Source organism: Orycteropus afer, unplaced genomic scaffold (genome assembly GCF_000298275.1).
Source record: "Orycteropus afer afer isolate SDZICR_OR568_19922 unplaced genomic scaffold, OryAfe1.0 scaffold00068, whole genome shotgun sequence".
Lineage (NCBI taxonomy): Eukaryota > Metazoa > Chordata > Mammalia > Tubulidentata > Orycteropodidae > Orycteropus > Orycteropus afer.
In genome coordinates, this window is record NW_006921655.1 from 10,357,201 (window position 1) to 10,379,337 (window position 22,137).

At 39.1% G+C, this 22,137-nt stretch overlaps 1 protein-coding gene across 1 annotated transcript in view; it reads right to left on the reverse strand.

The window, feature by feature from the left end:
- The window catches only part of FMN1 (formin 1), a 586,562-nt gene that overhangs the window by 205,528 nt on the left and 358,897 nt on the right, over positions 1-22,137 (reverse strand). Inside the window, exons 8-12 of the mRNA XM_007940485.1 lie at positions 17,326-17,387; positions 15,098-15,186; positions 5,632-5,761; positions 4,066-4,212; positions 2,949-3,008 (exon numbers count right to left, since the gene is read on the reverse strand). Coding sequence (XP_007938676.1) covers positions 2,949-3,008; positions 4,066-4,212; positions 5,632-5,761; positions 15,098-15,186; positions 17,326-17,387 — 488 coding nt within the window. The remainder of the gene's footprint in view (positions 1-2,948; positions 3,009-4,065; positions 4,213-5,631; positions 5,762-15,097; positions 15,187-17,325; positions 17,388-22,137) is intronic.

The following is a 22,137-nucleotide window of genomic DNA, read 5'->3' on the forward strand; positions in this document are numbered from 1 at the left end:
AGGTCTTTTAATTTATTATTTCCAGAGAGAATTAATTAGAAAAAAAAGAGGGATTTTATAAAAACACCAGAGGCAAGGATAGTTCTAGGTAGGGAGAACCTCAGAAGTAAAAATACTTTAATAAGGAAGCACAGGGAGTGTTTGGAGACCATCAAGTCTTCAGTTAGACCACAGAATATGGGTAGATGGAAAATAGTAAAAGCATGATTATAAAAAAAGATTGGAATTAAACTGGGCAAAGTCTTAATTCACTGAAAAATGGAGAGGCCTTTCTGTTTTTGAGTGAGAAAGTGGTATGATCAAAACTATACACACAAAGAGTAATCAGGCCACAGGATGTGTGGACTGGAATGGGGAGTAACTAGAGGTGGGAGGATAGGCTGAGAGTATATGGCCATTCTCTAGGTAAGATACTTTATTAAAAAAATTGTGATTTGTGTGAAGGGTTACAGAGAGAATCAGTTTTCCATTTAACAATTCATACTAATTTTGTTTCATGCCAGTGACTGCAATCCCCACAATGTAACATCACTAATCCCACTTCCTCCCTGTGTTTCCTATTTCCATTCCTCCTTCTTTCCTGTCCCTTTCTGCTTCTGAACTTTGTCCTTAGGCAAATGCTGCCCTTATGCTCTCAAATGGTTGACTGTTCTAAGGAGTGTGTACAGCCCTGTGTTATTTTTCACCTTACAGACCTGTCTATTTGTTGGGCTGAAAGTTGAATCAAGGGGATGACTTCAGTTCTAGGCTTGAAGAGTGAGTAAATGTCACAGTCTCAGGGGTTCCATGAGTCTCGGACTGGTAAGCCTGGTCTTTTTTATGACCCAGAGTTTTGTTCCACATTTTTCTCCCACTCTATCCGGGACCTTCTGGATGTGACCCCTTGTAGAGTGGTTGGTAGTGGTATCACAGCACCATCTAGTTTTTCTAGTTTCAGGGCCATGGAGGTTGGCATTCACATAGGTCAATACTCCTTTGGACTAATTGTTTCCATGCATCTTTGATTTTCTTCACTCTTCTTTGCTCCAGATGGGGAGAGACTAATAGTTATCTCTTAGATGGCCACTCACAAGCTTTTAAGACCCCAGTTACTACCCACAAAAGTAGGATATAGAACATTTTTTTTTATCAACTACGTTGCACCAACTGATTTTGATGTTCCCTATCACTATAGTCCTGAGCCTCAAAGCCAGTTATTAATTCCCTCAAGGTGTTTGGCTACAGCTAAGAAATTTTCATAACTTTGCCACTTTTATACTCTACTATATTTATAGAAATATCCTCTGTTAAACCCATGTTTTATCATAGGTATAGGCTTATTTTCCTTCCCATCTGTTCAGCTCATTTGTCTATCTATATATTCACTCATAGGTTATTGTTATTATTGTTACTGCAGGATTGTGAATGTAATAGTGTTCACCTCTGTTTCCTTTAACTCTTGTGCTAGTCCCAATATAAATAGGGGAGGTCAGCAAAAAATTATCAAGGCAAAGGAAGATACTAGGTGAGCTATCTTAAAGCCTGAACAAGCTGGGTGGGGTCAGTAAGGCTTGCAAAAAAGGGAAAGACATCAGAACAATTTAGATAAAGACAGAGAGAATTAAAGGGGAACATAAGGCTTTATGCCTGAATGACCAAAACTTGTGAGACTCTTAATAGAAATAAGAGGCTCTCTGGTGTTGCAGTGGTTAAAGCATTTAAATACTAACCAAAAGGTAGGTGGTTTGAACACACCAGCTACTCCATAGGAAAAAGATGAGGCAATCTGCTTCCATAAAGATTTACAGCCTCGGAAATCCTATGGAGCATTTCTACTCTGTCCTGTAGGTCTCTGACTCAGAATCAACTCCATAGCAGTGGGTTTGGTTTTATTTGATTTAACAGAAACAAGGAAGAAATTTAGGGGGAAGTGGGAAAACAGTAAGTCTAGTTGTAGATACACTGAGAACTATTAGATAATTCCACCAAGAAGTAGGAAAAATTAAAGTTTCTCAATTATTTTTCATCAGTGTTTAGGTTGTCTTCTAGATAAAACTGTAGGCCTGTAAGAAACAAAGCCATTACAATTTAACTTTTCTTCCCTCAGTGCCTAGAAAAAACTCTGCTTATATGGATAGTTAAGCAGGAATCTTGACAATATTTTCCTATGAGACTTTTTCCATTCATATTTATTGCTGTATTTCTCAATAATTTACAACAGAACCTCTTTCTTCTCAAAGTTAGGGCTCCTTGTCCTCCACTTAATGAGAAGGAATAAAACACAGAAAAGTGTGCTCAGGTAGATTCTGACAGAAATTTTTGTTTCTAATGCAAATGTTATCTAAGCAGAGATACAATATTACTGTATCATGTTGTTGGTGGTGGTGGTGGTGCCACCAAGTTGCCTATGACTCACAGTGACCCCTGTGACAGAGCAGGTGGGCCGCCTAGGGTTTTCTTGGCTCCAATCTTTACGGGAGCAGATTGCCAGGTCTTTTTCCTGTGGAATCACTGAGTGGGTTCAACTACCAACCCTTCAGTTAGCAATCGAGTGTTTAACCATTGCACCACCAGGTACCACATCGTAGTTTCCTAAATTTTGTTCTACATCCCAGAATATGGTTTCAACTATAACTGATTATCGAATGGATCTAATTTTCATAAAGAATCTCACAATGTGGTTATAAGGTTCTGGGGTAACTTGGGGTCTCTATGAAGCAGTATTACATAGTGGGTTGAGAGTCAGTAGACCTGTATCACCGAATAATGCTTCCTTTTACAAGAGTCAAGTAAATTCTTTTGGCTTCAATGTTCTCATCTGTAAACGAATGAGGCTGGACAGCTCTCAAATTCTGTGTTGGACTTGAAATTCATCCATCCACCTATCCATCATTTACCTTCTGAATGCCAAAAATGTGTAAGAGTTGAAATCCAATTAGTGTAGTTTTCCACAAAATGCCATATCTTACCTGGTCATAGTAACGGAGATAATACTTCACAACATAGTCCACCAGATTAATCCCAGTATCCTAAATTTTAGAAAACAAACAAATGAAAATCATTCACATTTATATATAATCATTAACACACGCATGCTCTATATTGTTGAGATCTGAAGCAACAGTATGATATGATACTGCTAATTTGTGATACCTGTTCCTAATTCTGTTTGAAACTAGCAAGATCTTCCTCCTTTTCCTATCCATTTTTTTAAAAATGCCATTTACAGAAAAAAGTGATACTATACCACCCTGTATGGAAAAGAGAAACAGATAATTCATAAGACCTCAGAAACAGTGGCTAAAACAAACAAACAAAAATTGTCCTCTAATATTTTCTTGCATAAAGTCTAGAAAGAAGATGGTGGGGAGGGCTAAAAAGAGCCAAGGACTAGAATAGAAAACCATCCCTCTCTTCACAACTTTAAAAAAAAATGTGTGTTCTTAATGGCGTGAAAAAAAATCAGGGAGGCTTAAAAGGAACGCTATGCCACTTTATGACCCTGGGAGGCCAGAGGCGAGCAGGCTCTCCCACAAGACAGCCTTTGTGTCTTGTTCACATGGGTCTAATTCTAATTTGCCTGTGTTTCCTTCCCCTCCCCCTTCTGCCCCCACGGGATGCCTAGATATGGGCTGGTTGTTTCTAAAGAAGTAGCTCTGCAGGGGTGTGGAGCCAAATGATAATCAGGCTCAGAGAGTTTGACAGTAGACCCTAGCCCAATTGTTGTGGGCAAAAGAATAATTCCAATGCTCAGCTCAATGGGTAATTCAGTGTTGCTCTGCCACTCAGGAATGAGTAAATTACAAGTAGTCAATGCTAAATTCAAACAGACTCAACCTTTGCATTACAGTGAACATTGTTCTATGCTGTTTTCTGTACTCATTACAGTGGCAGTTAAACATCTAATTGTACTTTAGAGCAAATAGAGGGTGGAGATTTTGCCATCAAAGATAAGATGTAAAATGAAAAAAAAAAAAAAAAGACTGTAAACTTAACAATTTAGAGTGTTTTTTGTTATTAAAGTATAAAAGGAAAATAAGAATAGCTCATTAAACACCCATTATAAAAAATAAATAAATACTTAACCCGACTTTTGACATCCTTGAGCTTGGGCAGGATTTCTAAGCTATATCCATCTGCTTGTCCCCGAGTCCTATTTCCTCCATTCATATAATTTCCAAAAGCTAGAATGAGAGCTAAAATATCCTTCACACTCTTCATGTGTAGCAAACCCTGTGACAACAAATACCAATTATTGTGGCATCAAATTCCAAATGACAATATACCTATGTTCATTCAACAATAAACATTTATTAAGTGCCCAGAGGCTGCAGCAGTCTTACAGAAAATACCAAGCCATTAAGTGTCAAAAAATACATCAACAGCCATTATTTCCTACCCATTAAATGAATTAGAAAAAGTACATGTTTTAATATTGAAGATTAAATATCCAAACTCAGAGTTCCATCTGAGACAGTTTTATCTTTTAAATAGTTATTTAAAAGTATTCAGAAATTGAAAAAAAAAAAAAGGGTTTGTTCTATGTAGGCTTAATCAAGCTTTACTGACATCTAAGTAGAAAGTGGTTTAGTATGATTTATGAACCTGCTTTCAGACTATGTACATGTATGAATAGGCTAGTTAAATGTAAGATAGATAATCATAGTAGGTATATTCTTCCTTCTCGCTGGTATAATCTTTAGGAAAGAACTATAATGTATTTTAAGGCCACAAGCTATGTTTATTAAGTGTTGCTGTTATGTCTATTAACTTTTACAATTTCAAGCTGCTTAGACTTTTCTTTAGCTCCCAATCTCATTTGTTTTCCCTCTCATTTTTTTATTCCAAGTGCTTATTTTCAAATTGGAATTCTCCCTGACCCCAATTTCCCTTATGGTTTTGGTTGATTTTATTTCAGAAAAAAAAGGAAAGCAAAATTTGGCTCTAGGAAGACTGAAGCTCTTCCCTTTCAGGGCACAGTGAAGGGGCATTTATTATACTTTATTAATATTTATGATTTATTTTTTGAAATCTCTAATATTTTAGAGAAAAAGCAATATCATGCCTCTAGAAAAGCAACTAAATACCACAACATTTTGGGAGAAGAACACCATATTCTTAAGGAAATGGGTCATAGTGAGGCAAAGCCAAATCTTAGAATTAACTTTATAATAAATGCTGATGTAGTAGAGCCAACAAAATATTCTTTGCCAATCACTCGTGACCATAATTTCACTTATCAGTTCTCTAGAATCATTTATTTTTCCATGTAGATACATCTCAAATGATCAAATGTATCAGTCTAATTCAAAATCTCTTTTGCAATCCAGAGAACAAGCTAGACAACATGCATTGATTTAAGAGGTAGAATGTACATTGGTACGGTGTCTGGAATATTCAAGAAGAAATCTCTTGAAGTGTCATTTTTCCCTCTCTCTTCTTCATCTCCTTTTCTCTCTCTCTCCCATGCACTCACTCATTCTCACTCTTGGGCAGGATAACCATTACAATTACACTTAGAAAAACATACAATCTTAAGTTCAGAAGGTTTTCTACAGGGGACTGACTCTATTTGGTCTGTCACCCCTCCCTACTTCCTCCTTTGCCCTCAATAATGGCAAAGCTATCTTTTAAATTAAACAACAAACATACCTTAGACGCTCTTGTGATGATTTCTACCTTTCGGTGCAAGGAGGTGATACCTTCAGAAAAGACAGATCTGAAGATTATACACTGGGCACGTTCAGCAAAATTTGGGATCTGGGCTAACTCGTGTAAAAATCTGTAAAGATAAGAATGAATCATGTAGCTTCATATACACTCTCAAGAAAAATAAAAGAACAGCTGAAAAAACAAAAGGTATTAGATAGGAAGAGTCATGAAACTTTGAGGATATATGTCAGGTTAACAACAAAGGCACTTTTTCATGGGTTTCCATGATGGAGTAAAAATAGATGAGCATAACTTATTTCAGGAACAGAAAGTTAATGCAAATATACTGAAGCACTAAAACTTATCCCCTGCTCCCCTAGTCTTCAATATATGAAAAAAATTACATAATAAGCTTTCTTAATAATGCAGTAGTCTCTAAGGATATATTTTTACAGGATAAGTAAAGTCAACACTTGAGGCAAATGTCTACAGCTAAGTGATGATAATAATAATAATAATAATAATAATAATAATAAAATCTCTTACTGAAGTGAGATGCTGCTGCTAATGATAACTATAACTTAATGAATAAGATAACAGTCTATAATGATCAAATTTCCCAGATATTTGTTTATTTTCCTACTTCAACTTAGTTGTATAGACACAGTTCCTAGCTTAGTGCTTGAAACAAAGCAGGCACTCAGTAAGTGGACACAATCTAAAGTTCCTTAGAAATCATGGAAAGCTAGATCTTAAAAGCTAAACGTGGGCACTGACTTGCACACAGTAGCTCACTGTCTGAGTAGTTGGACACTGGTGCCTTTTGCAAAATTAAGTTGGAACAACTACATACTCTCCAGTCCAACTATCAGAGGAAGGGGTATAAACTAAAATTGGTGGAAACAGTTGGACATGAATTCAGCAAAGGAGAGAATCAACTAACAGCCATTAATTTCATTTTAGAGTTGAGATGACTAACTGATATTTCTGAAAGTCTTGGTCAACGCATAATATCATTCCTCTGACATTTTGCAATTTCTCACCAAGAATGCTTTTATACAGAAGCAAAGTTGGAAACAACCTTCTTTTCATATCCAAAGAAATTTCCTTGGTTCATAATCTATGCCTCTTTATCTATAGGAAGATTTGAGTTTTAATTAATTTCTAATGATCAGCTGTTTTCCTCCCTTATACTAGGAGCACTGGCGGTGCAATGGTTAAGTGCTTGGCTGCTAATAGAAAGTTAAGCAGTTGGAATACACCAGTCACACCCTGGGAAAAAGATGTGGCAGTCTTCCTTTGTAAAGATTACAGCCTTGGAAACTCGATGGAGCTGCTCTACTCCGTCCTATAGGGTGTCACTACAATCAGGTCATAATAATTTTTTTTTTTCTTTTAAGATATTTAGGTGAAACAAGAAATAAAAGAAAATATACCCTCATTTTAAAGTTCTATAGCTCTAGTATGGAAATCATGTGATGTAATATGAAAAGAGAAACCCATAGGAATGCAGTATTAGGCCAAGATTTTACACACACACACACACACACACACAAACACAACTCACTGCCATCAAGTTGATTCCAACTCATAGTGACCCCTTCTTGGGTTTCCAAGGCAATCTCTCTACAGAAGTAGATTGCCCATTCTTCCTTCCAAATATATATATATATAAAATTTCTCTATGTAAGATATCAAATCAAAACAACGAGATACCATCTTGTCCCAGCATTAGTAGCAAAGTTCAACAAGACAGAAAATAACAAATGCTGATGAGGATGCACAGAGATTGGGACTCTCCTACACTGCAGGTGGGACTGTAAAATGACACAACCACTGTGGAAAGCAATATGGTGATTCCTTTAAAAGTTGGAATTAGAAATACCATTTGACCCGGCCATTCTATTACTAGGTATATATCCTAAAGAAGTGAGAGGCAGGACAAGAACAGACATATGCACACCCATGTTCATCGTAGCACTATTTACAACAGCCAAAAGATGGGAACAACCTAGATACCCATCAATGGGGGAACGGATAACCAAACTATGGTACATATACACAATGGAATACTATGCAACCCTAAAGAATAACCTAGAATCTGTGAAACAGCACGTAACGTGGATGAACTTGGAGGACATTATGCTGAGTAAAATAAGTCAATCACAGAAGGACAAATATTATATCAGTCCATTATTGTAAAAGTCAAGGAAAGGTTTATCTACGGAAGGAAATTTTCTTTGTTGGTTACTAGGGGTGTGAGGGTAGGGTAGGGAACACTGTTAGATAGGTAGAGATAAGGATTGATTTGGGTGAAGAGAAGGGCAATGTACCAAATGTGAGGGATCAACATGGTGGCACTGAGGAAAACGAAGACACAGAGAGGTACATAGGAGGTACAGACAACAAAGACAAACCCTTTTGCACATACAATACTGAGTTGTCAGTGAAGGCAAACATGGGTATAAGGGTGGATAGATGGGTGGACAGGTTGAACTATTAGGTATGTCTATGCAGTGGGGAGTGCACCCAAGACCATGTATAGAGTTGGCAGACAATGGTTCTACAAGTGTATTTGTAATGTTCTGTAAAAATTCCCAGGGGTATAGTAGAGCTGACAAGGGACAAGGTTGTAGTCACTTCTTGGGAACAGCCAGCTACACAGAGGGTCTGAGTAGTTGAACCTGTGGGCTCAGGACCATAGTCGCAGGGGGCATCAAGCTCAATTGGCATAACATACTATAAAAAACATTGCTCCACCTCCTACTTTGGGGAGTAGCGACTGGGATCTTAAAAGCTTGCAAGCAGCCATCTAGATGCAATGATGGGTCCTTCCTCATCCAGAGCAAAGAAGAAGAAAACCAAAGATTCATGGAAACACTTAGTCCTAGTGACTGGTACACCATGTGATCCGCAGCCTATATAACTATGAGACCAGAAGAACTAGATGGTGCCTGGCTACGACTCTCAACCACTTGGAGGGGGATCTATGTAGGAGATCCTGGATAGAGAGGGAGAACAATGTGGAACAAAACTCATAATCATTTGGGGAGTGAAAAAAGGGGCAGGGCCAGGTTTGCTGCTCTGATGGAGCCTGGTGGAACCACTGAGACTATGGCCTGTAGCTGCCCTTCAGCTCTGGAACTGAACTCACTCCTGTGGCTTCCAGCTAAACAAAAGACAAGCATATGAGTTGAACATTTATCTGAGGTAGATATACTCCTTGGAGAGGACAATCATGCGAGAATGGAAGGGTTGTGTATGCACAGAGAGACAGCTCAGGGGGCAGGAGTGCATGGATTGAAGGACACAGGGAAGAGGTAACTATTGGGAGGAAGTAGGAGAGGAGCTGTTGCATTGGGGTAAATTGTAGTCAATGTCATCAGACAAAGTGTATGTGAACTGCTGTATGGAAAGTGAATTTGCTCTGTAAACTTTCACCCAAATCACAACAGCAAAAAAAAAAGTAAAAAAAAAAAAATTCTCTATGTATACTTTTTTTTATCATAAAAAAGAGTATTAAAACAACTATTCACTGTGACTGAAAGTGTCATCACCAGTTTTCACAAATATAAGAGAAATAAAAAGCTCATGGAGTCAGTAGCAATTGGTCTTACACTTATTTATTCAGTTACTGCTAATTGCTGCTTTGAAGGTAGCTCCCTGGATTTTCCTCCTTCCAAATGTGGCCATAAGACACCACTGCCCAAGTAGAAGTAGAACCTAAATGTACATATGCTTCTCAGTTAAAATGGACCCAGTGAGGGAAGCTTTTCCTGAGATGGCTAGAAAAAAAGATACAGATCAGTACCTCAACTCATGAGGAAAGGCAGAGATAAAAAAGAAGATATACTGGATGCATAATAACTTATAACTAATATCAAAACAGAAGGTTTAGGACCAATATGAAGAGACAGTACCACAGGTTCACCAATGTATGCTGTTCAGGAAAAAGCAAAATGGGCAGGACTGCAAGGTTAAAGCATTACTGGGACTGGAATCTGCATTGGGTAGGCTCTTGGGGGATCTTAAATCACAATGTTCTCTGCACAGAGAAGGGTCAGAAACACAGATCCACAGGTGAAGGGTATCATGGTTTGAATTATGTCCCCCCCAAAAAATGTGTCAATTTGACTGTTAAATGGTTAGGCAGTTCTGTAATGATGTAATCACCCCCTAATATGTGATTTGATGTGATCAACCAATCACTTGTAAGTGGATTAGCATGGGATGTAACCCCCTTTATTCAGGTCATAGCCCTGATCCTATGTAAGGGGAGTTTCTCTGGGGTGTGGCCTGTATCACCTTTTATCTTACAAGAGATAAAGGGAGAAAAAAGTGAACAGAGACAAAGGGACCTGCCTCCTAGCAAGAAAGAGCAGCCAGTAGTGGGGTGCATCCTTTGGATCTGGGGTCCCTGTGCTGAGAACCTCCTAGATCCAGGGGAATATTGATACAAAGATACATGGAGAGCTCCAAGGAACGCCAGCTCATAGATGTTGAAAGATCAAGACCTTCCTCCAGGGCTGACAGAAAGTAAAAGCCTTTCCCTAGAGCCAGGGCCCTGAATTTGAACTTCTAGCTTCGTAAACTATGAGATAATAAATTTCTGTTTGTTAAAGTCATCCATTTCTGGTACTTCTGTTATAGCAGCACTAGAGAACTAAGACACTTCTGTTCTCTAGTATACACTCCATCTAGTTTGTTAGTTTTGTAACAAACTACACAAGTGGATGGCTTTAACAAAGAGAAATTTATTCTCTCACAGTTTAGGAGGCTAGAAGCCTGGATTCAGAGTGTGAGCTCTAGGGAAAGACTAGGCTAGAAGTCTAAGTTCAGAGCTGCAGGCTGTAGGGGCGAGGTAGAAGCCCCCTGACCTTGAGCTTCAACTCTGCCTTTTATCCCAGCCCACCGGAGCAAGCTGGAGGCTTCTCCTGACTCAAGGAGCTGCTGGCTTCTGAATCTAAGATTGTTGGCTAATAGGCTGTCTGGGCAACAATCTCAAGATTGGCAGACAACACAGCAGGCCACTGGTTCAAGTCTAGGAACTGGAGATGATGCATCACAAACCAAATGCAGGATCCTTTCTATATTTACTGCAGGCAGGCCACACCCTGAAGGCAACACCTCTTCCACTAATTAACTGATCACAGTAGATCTACCATGGAGATGATTACAGCACATCCAGTCTCATTAGGAGGAATTACTACATCACAGCTGCCAGCCACTCAAAATCATGGCCCAGCCAAGTTGACATACAACCATAACTATTAACAACTTAACAGAGGGGAAGGAAATTTCAGGAATTTTACATTACTTTTGTATAGAACTGTAGGAAATGTGCCATTGAAAACTGTTCTAGAGAGCATCAGTCTTCAGGAGTTTCATTCAGACCGTTAAACATTTATGAAGCATTTACCAAGTGTCAGGTACTATGGTAAGACCTGGGAACATAATTCTAACTAATGCACAATCCCTTCATGGAAACCTGAAAAATAAACTAATGATTACTTTGGAGAGTGGTAAGTGGTATCAGTGATGGAGTCTATAATGGGAGCTATAGTAGCCATACATGAGCATTTAAGTTGGAACCTGGGAGGGAAGATGTTAGCCAAGGCTTCCTGAAGCCCTGTGATTCTTGTGTGTGACAAGTGTGAGAAACTGCTGAGCAGTGCTCAGGCAGGTTGAATGGTATTTGTGGGAACAGTGAGTAACAGTCAGATGCTAAAAGGGTTTTGTATTCTAAAATAAGGAGTTTTAAATTTTTCGGAATGAATGAAGGGTTTTAAGAACAGGAGTGATACGTTTTTGTTTTAGAAATAACCATGGCAGTGGCTTGGCTGACTGACTGGAGTTGGTGACAGATTTGAGTCTGGGAGACCTATTAGACCTCTGCTGCAATATTCCAAGAGGTAAGGTAGGAAGGCCAACAGGGTGAACGGAGAGAAGCAAATGGATGAGGAAGCTATTGAGGCATAAGATACAGAGTAACAATCAATCACAAGCTGTTGGGAAGAGTCTAAGATGACCTGTAGGTTTCTGGCTTGGAAGATACGAAATACTGGAGAAACAAATTTGGAAAAATATGACTTTACATCATTTTTGTCTACAAAAGCCATGCAAGGGCTTGCAGATGTTTATCTGGGAAAGTCTCAGAAGCATAGATTACCTCAAAGGCTATGAAGCAAGGGTCTGATAAGCATCTTGTCTCCCCATCTGTGTTTTAAACTCTACCCTATGGACAGAGATATTCTTTTAAATATCCCTAAGCATAGGGCCTTGGAACATATAAATATTTACAGATTATTTTCCTTGGGCTAGTTTGCTTTATATCCTACAGTCAGTAGTAGAGAGGCCTACATACCCCCCAAAGAAGCCACAAATGCAGAATCATTCCCTTCTTTTTCCAATGCAGAGAGATTTTCCTAGGAAGCACTGTAACTTCAGCCTGCACATATGAGAAAAGTTCTGCACCTCACATTGTGTGGGTTACACATTCCACAGCAGCTCCTTGGCTGACAAGTGGATTGATGCAAAGTAACCCCCTGTTTTTGAGGAAATAACACATGGTTTATCATTCCCTACTCTCCTGAATGGTATCATCTCAGGTGTGTCTTTTTAGTCAAGGCTTGTACACAGTGTGACTTCAGTTGTAACCTATGTCCTTCCATGGAAGAGTACACTAACCAAGCCTTGTTTCACAAGTCAATGTGTCTTCTTTGTGGGGGCCCCAGGGCAGCTGTGGACCCTAAGGGAGTAACCCAATGGGCATGCACCAAACCTAACCAAAACCAGTAGAATCTTGCTTTGCCTCACCACCAACACAAAGCATGGTACAAAGAGAGTTGAGGACCATCCCTGCAGGAGGTGACTCTCTGTCAGGCTAGTCCTAAGCACATGGCACCTCTGTGGGAAATGGTTTTCTAAATCTGGCACTGGGGTGTAAGAGAGCTGATGAGGTGAGTGATGAGGCCAGCCTCTCCATGCTATGATTTATAGGTCCGGGCACTGCAGGACTCAGGAAATTGCAATGCTAAGACTATAAATGATTCATATTTTCCAGTATGTAAAACACGCATATAGTCGACTCATTGGAGCTAATGGCAAATAAATTGCCAGAGAATCAGACTCTGGTATAAGTCAAACAAATGTTTCACTGTGTAGCAAAGGTGACATTTATTCCATGTGATTGGACCCAAGTACATCACCTCACCAGTGCAACTCATGAGTCTTCTCTGCTGTCAGTTATACATTTATGTGTTCAGGAAGCCATCATGATGACCATTACAAACTTTAAAACCAATTTTCTGTCAAGATCATCAGTAGCGAAAACAATAATAATAGTCTTTAATTACTTGCCACTACTATTCTTTGCCTTGGTAATTAATCTTGAAAATTAATGCTACAAAGACAATAATACAAAAGGAAAAGGGGAATACTTTCAGTAGCAGAAACAATGATGTCTCTCTCACTGTTTATTTCACTGTGCCTGCCACTCCCACAGCTAAAAGCAGTAACTGGCAAACTACAGCCCAAATCCAAATCTAAGCCAACCAAGTGTTTTTGTACAGACTGGGAATAAGAATGGGTTCTGCACTTTTAAAGGGTTAGGAGAAAAAAATCAATAGGAAGATAATATTTTATGATGTGTGAAAATGATATGAAATTCTAATTTTAGCGTCCATATATAAAGTTTTATTGGAGCACTGTCATGCTTATTTCTTTATGTATTGTCTATGGTTTCTTTTGTAAAATAATGGCAGGGCTGACAGTTGTGACAGACTGTATGACCTACAAAGTCTAAAACATGTATTACATATATTATCTGACCCTTTAAAAAGAAAGTCTGCCAACTGCTGGCTTAGAGTACAACTGCCCAACTTGATAGAGCTGGCACTAATGAAATGCTTGATAGGCCCAACTATCCCCAAATACCCCAAAATGGCTAGTCAGTGTCCAAATATCCCATTATTAGTCACATCATTATAAGTTATTAGCACATTCCAAAACCCATTGCCACTGAGCCGATTCTGACTCATAAAAACCCTATAGAACAGAGTAGAACTGCCCCCATAGAGTTTCAAAGGCTGTAAATCTTTATAGAAGCAGACTGTCACATCTTTCTCCCATCGAGTGGCAGTTGGGTTCAAACTGCCAACCTTTCAGTTTGCTAACCACTGCACCACAAGGATTTCTTTATTAGAATGTTAGCAGGAATTAACTTATTATATTAGAAAACATGACTTGGGAATGGAACACAAGATTGGTAGGGGTGGGAGTTGGTAGGAGAAAGGTTTGAATCAATTGAATGGAAGGGCACATAAACCCCATTTACAATGAGTCACAAGACTCCTAAGCCATGAAATAGTGGAAGGGGGTGGTTTCTGTATCATACTCCATGTGAGAACAACTTATCTTAGGCTCCCAACATTACCATGAAGGTTTGTCAATAACTGAGTAAACCTAGACACTACCCCAACTAGTTACTTAGAAATGTCTTCCTGGGCATGATGTCTAGGCCTCCACTGGGAGTGGGACAGTTCTAGAAGTTCCAAGGGCAAGGTGTGAAGGTTTGAGTGCAATCTGTATAACCTCAGACAGAACAACTCTAGGGCTAGCATGGTACCTTGAACCTAATCACTCAATTTCTTCCATGTTTTCCACCACCTTGCCTCATCTCCAGGTTGAAAGGGGTGACTTGAATTGGACAGGAAGCATTCAAGGCCACAAGAGGCAAAGGAGTCATCTGGTCTCTCTGGGGCCCTTCTAATTCTTATAGAGTTCTGGGTCCTAAAAAGCTGGGTGGGACTGTGGGGCTACTCTATGGATCACAAACTCTAGGGAGTCCGGCCAAGGACAAGAGTAACTCAGCTATGCTGTAGAGTTCTCGGGTTATGAAGGGGGTGGAATGACACCTCAAACTATAGTGGAACCAAATCTAAGCAGAGAACGGAGACAAGAACAAGCACATGCAAAAGGAGGATTAAAAAATCACATCTAAATTGGGCAGTCAGGTGAAGCAATTTGGGGGAAAGCTGGCTCATTCAGGCTGCATTTACTGGATAGGGCATTTAGGAAAATTAATTTGAATTCTGTGACTCTGATGTCATCTTTTTAACTACATCAGCAGAACCTTAAACAGAGCAATGCCTTCTCCCTTCCTCGGTTACCCTTTTGGCCAAAATGTTTAGTCTAGGAGGAATTAACAAGTTGCTAGAACAAGAAAGGGGAGCTGTGAGGGGGTGGAGGAAGGGGGTGAGATATTGTATCCAGAAGCACAAATCTCAGTGCTGCTTTTCCTGGCAGCCGGGTCATGCTGCTGTGTGCAATAGGTCACAGGCATGACGTGTTGAGACTTAGCTCACTGGGCAATTTAGGCTTGGTTATTCCAGGCTGGGAGGCAGGAAGGTACAGACTGCAGTTCTCCCTTTGGTGTAAGAGAAAACTATTGGTCAAGTGTCCTTACTGTTCAGGTTTATCCAGAAGTTTCAGTTCTTCTTCTTTGGATGTCTCATAATACTTTCTTATTTTAACCAATTCATCCTCTTGAGCTCTCTGTGTTGAAATAGGAAAAAAATAAAATAAAAAATAAGAAGGCCAATAAGAATCTGTGTAAAGCAGTGGATCTTAAAGTTTGGTCCCTTGACCCCCAGCATCAGCATCACCTGTCATCTGTTAGAAATGCTTCAGCATCACTTATTAGAAATCAAAATTATTGTTCACACCCCAGACGAAAGAAATTCCGGTGGTGGGCTCAGCAACCCCTCTGGATGATTCTGATGAATGCTGAAGTCTGAGAACCACTGGTTTGATGCAAATGGTCCTAAACAGTGATCTCAGTTGGGTGCAGAAGCCAGGGCATTTGATACTATCTCAGAATTCCCCGACTCTTCCCCTGAAAACAGATATAGGACAAACTGTCCATAGCATTTGCTTCCTTACCTTCAGAACAGCCATTCTAACTTACACAGACCCTCAATTCTTTTACTTCTAGCCACTGTCTTCCCTTTTTCAGCATTTGTAAGCAATCACTGTATGATTTATTTTGGCATTTAATCACATACTTCTCAATTTACCCAACTATTTCTTTGTATGGAGCTTGCCTCTACTGGGAGCTAACAATCACTGAGCATGTGCATTGTGCTAAGCATATGGCAATGAAAAGAAAGTATCTAGAAGACCTTCAAAGAGTCCTTTAACATCCATTGCTTCATCCTCATTTTTATAAATGATTCTACTAGGGCTTGCCCTAAAAAAAAAAGGTAAATTCCACATTCTCCCTTGATACTATGCTGCCCTGCAGGTATGCCACAAATACACTATCAGTCCCCAGTTGTCTAATACTGGTGTGCCTTTTTGTATATGAATGGAAGCCTTACTAGTGGAAATAAATGAGAAGTTCTCACCCAAACAAACTAAACAGCTTCTGATATACTTAACGGAAGGTGCTCTGGTGGTACCATGGTTAAGCTCTTGGGTGTCAACTGTAGGGTTGATGGTTTGAACCCATCTAGTGTCTCCACAAGAGGAAGACCTGGCAATCTACTTCTGTAAAGATTACAGCCAAGAAAACCCTATGGTGCAGTTCTACTCAGTCCCATGGGGTTGTTACAAGATGAAAATTGACTCAAGGGCACACTACAACAAAAAACAACATATATAAAGCATGTGAAAATGAGCAGAGAATTGGCAATCCCACCAGGCCTGCAATATTAAACTGTGGACACTTCCTATAAAGGAGACTTAAGGTACCAGGGGACCATAAGTATTGAAAGAAATCATTTTTTGAATTTGGTGACCACAGCATACTGGGGAACCCAGGCCATTTTCTGTGAAATACCATTATTTAAGTGGAAGAGGATCTGGTTCAACCTATGTTTTCACACTGTAACAGTTAATACATCAGAAGAGGTAAATTGAGGAGATTCTGACTCTTGCATCATCTTCTCAAGACAGTCTGCAGGTTCTACTGATTATTTCCGTATATAAGTCAAAAGATCTTACATATGTACAGTGCTATTTCCTTTTCAAAACACATTGCTACTGCTTTATAGATTGATCTCTCATTAAATACTCACACAAACACAAAAATCAGGTAGAACTCATTATCATTCCCATTGCAGTAATTATCAAACAGGATTAGGGAGTTTAAGGAACTGGTCCAATGTCACTCAGCAGATAATAGTAGAGCTGGACTTCAGATCTAAGATCCCAAACACACACCACTATCCTAATCTGCTTCTCACATTCAAGCCATCAGCTTATTTGATTTGAAGTAATCATCCAAGCTGGTATTAACACTCTTCCTCCTCAAAGTGACACATGGGTATACACTGACATTAAGCAAGTCCATTAACTCTGATAGTAAGTGACAGGGCTGGGTTCCATGGCACACACGTGGTCTCCATCTTGAACCACTTTCCCCTGTAGGTGTGCAAGGGCATTTACTAACCCAGATCCACAGTGGCAGCTAGGAACCTAGCATTTTTTCATGTCTAATCTCATTCAAACTTGTGTTTCCATGCCATAATCTCTTATGCAAGGTCACAATTCTTACCACTGAAGAATATGAATGGCTCAGTGACTTTTTCAGGTAGAAGGAGTCACACAGAATCATTTTTTAGACTTAACATTTTTTATTGGTAAAGATATGGAAATATGGAAACTTAAGCTTTGTACGTCTTTAACACTCACGTTTTCATACAAGGCCGCCAGTGTTTCCAGATCGACCACAGAGTCATCCACGTTGAAAATAGCTGCCGAGCACCCAAAAAGAAGAAGGGAAAAGGAAAAGGGATTTGATTAGACTCCTCATATCAACACTTTATCCAAGTCTAGCTTCCAAGCAATATAATATCACACTTTCTTACACAAGTTGTGCCTTTCAGCATGTTCCAACTCCCTTTCCTTTCACATCAGGGGGCACAAATGAAAGGAACCAAAACGGTTCCTATTGCTGGCCTGAGCCTTGGCCCTGCCTTGTTTAATTCCTCAAGTTCTGTGTCCTTTCTGCAGTTTAATTTAGGCTCCGCAGGAGAAGTGTTTGTGCTTTTAAACTAAATCAGTTTGTAAGTCTGAAGCACAATTTTAAATCTTTCTTCCCAGCTGGTAATTGAAGAGATTTAGTACCTAATGTACCAGAAGCGACTCTTGCCCATTACCAGGAAGAGAGACAGAGAGACAGAGAGAGAGAGAGAGAGAGAGAAGACAATGTTCGCAAATTAAATGAATTCAAGCATGTGATTTTAGGTACCTTTCCATGGCCACTGCAAACATCTTGTTTGGATTAAAAAGACAAGAAAAAGCAATAATTGGATCAATGGCAAATTAAGATTATATAAACCTCCCATGAGCGAGTCTTAAGGCAACTTCTCTTTCCCATGGTTTTATTAGGATTCTTGTTGTTCTGTATCTCAAATAAGTCACTGAGCTATTACTTAATATGCATATGATTTCATTTAGGAAGATTCCTTCCCATATGTATTGGGGCACAAACACTGAGATTTTAAAGCCATAATGGCTTTGACTATCAAAGATGTTTGGAATGGGCAAAGTCCACATCTTTAAATAATTATTCAAAACTAATAAAGTTTGTTCCCTCAACCCTACCTCTCTTCTCCAACTTTACACTGTGAAATTAACCAGCACGCTAGTAAATTTTCTCCGTGGCAGGCTAATTAATTTTATTAAACCAACCAGTGATACGGAGAATGCCTTAAAATTTTGCTTGTCAACCACAACTCTGTTCATTGGCATTACACCATACTTTGTGGAGAAGGCAGGGATAAAGGTAAAGGGTAGGTTGATTTTGAGTTGTTACGTTTCTTCTGTAGTTTAGAATCATATGAGTCCCTATACCATTTTAACAAAGTTAATTAACTGAGCTATGATCAACCGCTTTACAGAACACTGAGAAATGTACTTAAAATTCCTTCACAGGCCACCTTCTCTAACTTAGGAATTAATCAGCAAGCTATTCCTAGATAAATGGAGTTGTGAGAAAAGAAGAGGTTAATATGCTAGTGACAAAGTGAGTCGCTTCAGATACCAGCAAGACAAAAGGAAAATTACACTTCCAAAAAGGCCAATCTGAAACCACTAAAGAAAAATGTAGTTTGAGAAAAAAAAATTGAAAGAATTTATCCTCTCAGGGCTGTTATTTTGTGTGTGGAGATAATATGAACTCATTGAAACAGACTATATATGTTTAAACTTCTAGTGCTTTAAACAAATCAAAACAGCCAGGAACAATTTTTGTTTTATGGAAATCCCAATATTCTCCTACAGAAATCAGTCAACATGAATGCAAAAAGAGAAGATAACATTCTAAAAATAATTTATCCAAAATTTTCACATCTAAACTAATCACACATTGTAGGTACGATACATGAACTGTAAGCTTTAGATACAATTAAATAATCTTAACAAATGAAAAAGAAAATAATCTGTGGGTATGTTTTCTCAGTAAATATTTGGTTTTAAAAAGTTAATCAGCCTGGATCTCAAATAAACACTCTGAGGAGTTATGCGCTCCTCGAAAGCAAGGTTGGTTGGGTAATCTACTTTCGTAGTGAAACAGCCTCGGAAACCCAGAGAGGGGTTGCTATGAGTCGGGTCTGACTTGACGGTAGTGCGTTGCATTGTTGTTGTTGTCATCCAGTTTTCCTCCAGTATACTAGGTAGCAGAAAGAATAAACACCTTCAGAAGATAGGCCCAGAGATTAAGCATGAGCCTTGGAGACATTTATTTACTCATTCACCTATCCAGCTCTTGAAAAATTACTGAATGTGTATTAAGATCCTGAGACTGTTCTAATGCTCTGAATACAGAAGTATATAAGGCACATAAACTACTCTGTCTCATGGAATTTGCACTCGAGTGGGAGGAACAGAAAATAAACAAGTAAATAAATAATTTCAAACAATGATATATTATGAAGAAAGTAAAACAGAAAAATGTGCAACATTAGATAGGATGATCAAAAAAGGCTTCTTTGAGAAGACATTTAAGCTAAGACCTTAAGAGGCAATTTGTGAAGATCTAGAAGAAGAATATTCTAGGTGTTAGGGTTTTTTTTTTTTTTTTTTTTCCTGATAAAGGTATAAAAAAGGGTACAGAAAAAGGCCAACATGGGAGAGACCAAAGGAGAAGAGGGTATAAGGAAGTTCTGTTTAGAATATCAAATTCCTTTACTTGCTATGTGATTCTGGCAGGTTAAATTGTCCAAGCTACAGCATTATCTATAAAGTGGGGCTCACACCACATAGTGAAAGTATTAAGTGAGTTAAAACATATATTACATGCTTAGCAAAGCACATGCGTTTAGCTATAAACTCAAAATGATGATTATGCACTATGACTATTATGATTTTAAATATACACACTGTTAATGTTTTAATGTTTGCTAATGTCCTATCTCCCTTAACATATGTAAAGAATTAGAGAAAGAAGACTGCAAGTACTCAGTAGTTATTTGTGCCTAAGGCATTTGACTGCTAGCTAGAAGGAAGGTTGGGCAATATACTTCCCTAGTGATACTGCCTCAGAAACCCAAGGAGGGGTCGCTATGAGTTGGATCTGATTTGACAGCCCTGAGTTTGGTTTTTTGTTTGGTCAGATAAGAGCAGTTGCTACTAAATCCTTTCCTTTAACATCTCATTCACGGTCCAGCTTTAGGAAGAATTATTGTTGATTAAACAGCTAAATGCACAAATTAACTCTAATCATAAAAAAAATGATGTATCAAATGTTTTAAGAGAAATGCAACGTACCTACAGGCCCATTGAAGAAGTACCCTAAGTATTAACCTCTGACTTTAGTCTTTCCAACCCATCTATCCTTCATTCACCAAAGTTAATTTTTTAAAAACACAGGTCTTAAAATTTTACTTTGCTGTTTAAAGCATCTTGAATGTTTCTGCTTTAAATAATGCGTGAATTTCAAATTCCTTGGCTTGGTTTTTAAGCCCACTCCTTGACAGGACTCAAGCTACATTTCCAAGTTCATCTCACATGCACTTCTTCCATGTACCCAGTGCTCTAGCCACACTGGACAACTTTCTTCCACACTTCATCCTCCAAGGCTCAGGTCAAATGTTTCCTGCCTTGTAAGGGGATCCTTGACCTTGAGATTATTAAGTTCTCATTCCTTTCCTATGCCAGGGCATCTCACTCATATTTGACAGAGGGTAAGAGTAGTAGTATGGCATGTGACATGTAAGTCTCCCTCCCCCGTTACCATAGGAGCCTTGTAGTGAAGGTTGGTTTCTTATGCATCTTGATAACTCCTGTACCTAGAATAGTGCCTGGTGTCTAACGTTGTTGTTGTTGCTGTTATGTGCTGTCAAGTCAGACCAGACTCATAACGACTCCTCCTTGGGTTTCCGAGGCAGTATCACTAGGGAAGTAGGTTGCCTAACCTTCCTTCTGAGGAGTGGCTGGTGGGTTTGAAACGTCAACCTTCTGGTTAGCAGTCAAATGCCTTAGGCACTATGCTACCAGAGATCCTTGGTGTCTTGTTGTTGTTGTTGTTGTTATGTGCCATCGAGTTGGACCCGACTCATAGCGACCCCTCCTTGGGTTTCCAAGGCAGTATCACTACGGAAGTAGATTGCCCCATCTTCCTTCCGAGGAGCGGCTGGTGGGTTTGAACCGCCAGCCTTCTGGTTAGCAGTCAAGTGCCTTAGCCACTATGCTACCAGAGCTCCCTTGGTGTCTAATAGGTATGAAATAAAAGTTTATGGATGGGATAGATATCACAGGACTCCTTGGTCTGAGTGTCAGGAAACATTTCTTGAAAATGAGAATGTAGGAAAAAGAAAGAGTCACTGCTTAGGGGGCAAGGAGTTTCTGTTGAGGGTGATAGAAAAATTAGGAAATGGAGGGTGGGGATGGTTGTACAACATGATAAACATAATGTCACTGAATTGTACATGTAAAAAATGTTAAAATGTCAAATGTTTTCTTATACTTATCACAATAACATTTAAAAAAAAAAAAAAGAGAGAGAAAGAGAATATAGGGACTTTACCAGGGGACAGGAATTCATCAGATGAACATATTTTATTATTGGGTGGGATATCTGAATTAAGGTTGTTTCCCTTCCCCCTACATTTTCCCATTTTTTTTAAAATGATTTAGTGAATATACACAGAGCAGTGGCACAGAATTGAGAACCCAGAAATAGATCCATCGACATATGGTCAGTTGATCTTTTACAAAGGGCTGAAATCCACTCAATGGGCAAGAGATGGTCTCTTTAACAAATGGTGCTGGTGAAAACTGGTTATCCATTTGCAGAAAAATTAAACTAGATCTGTACCTCACACCATACACAAAAACTAACTCCAGATGGATCAAAGATTTAAATGTGAAACCTAAAGCTCTACAGTTCCTCAAGGAAAAACTAGGGGCAAATTTAGGGGGCCTAATACATAGCATGGGAGCTCTGGTAGCATAGTGGCTAAGACACTTGCCTGCTAACCAGACTGCTGGCGGTTCAAACCC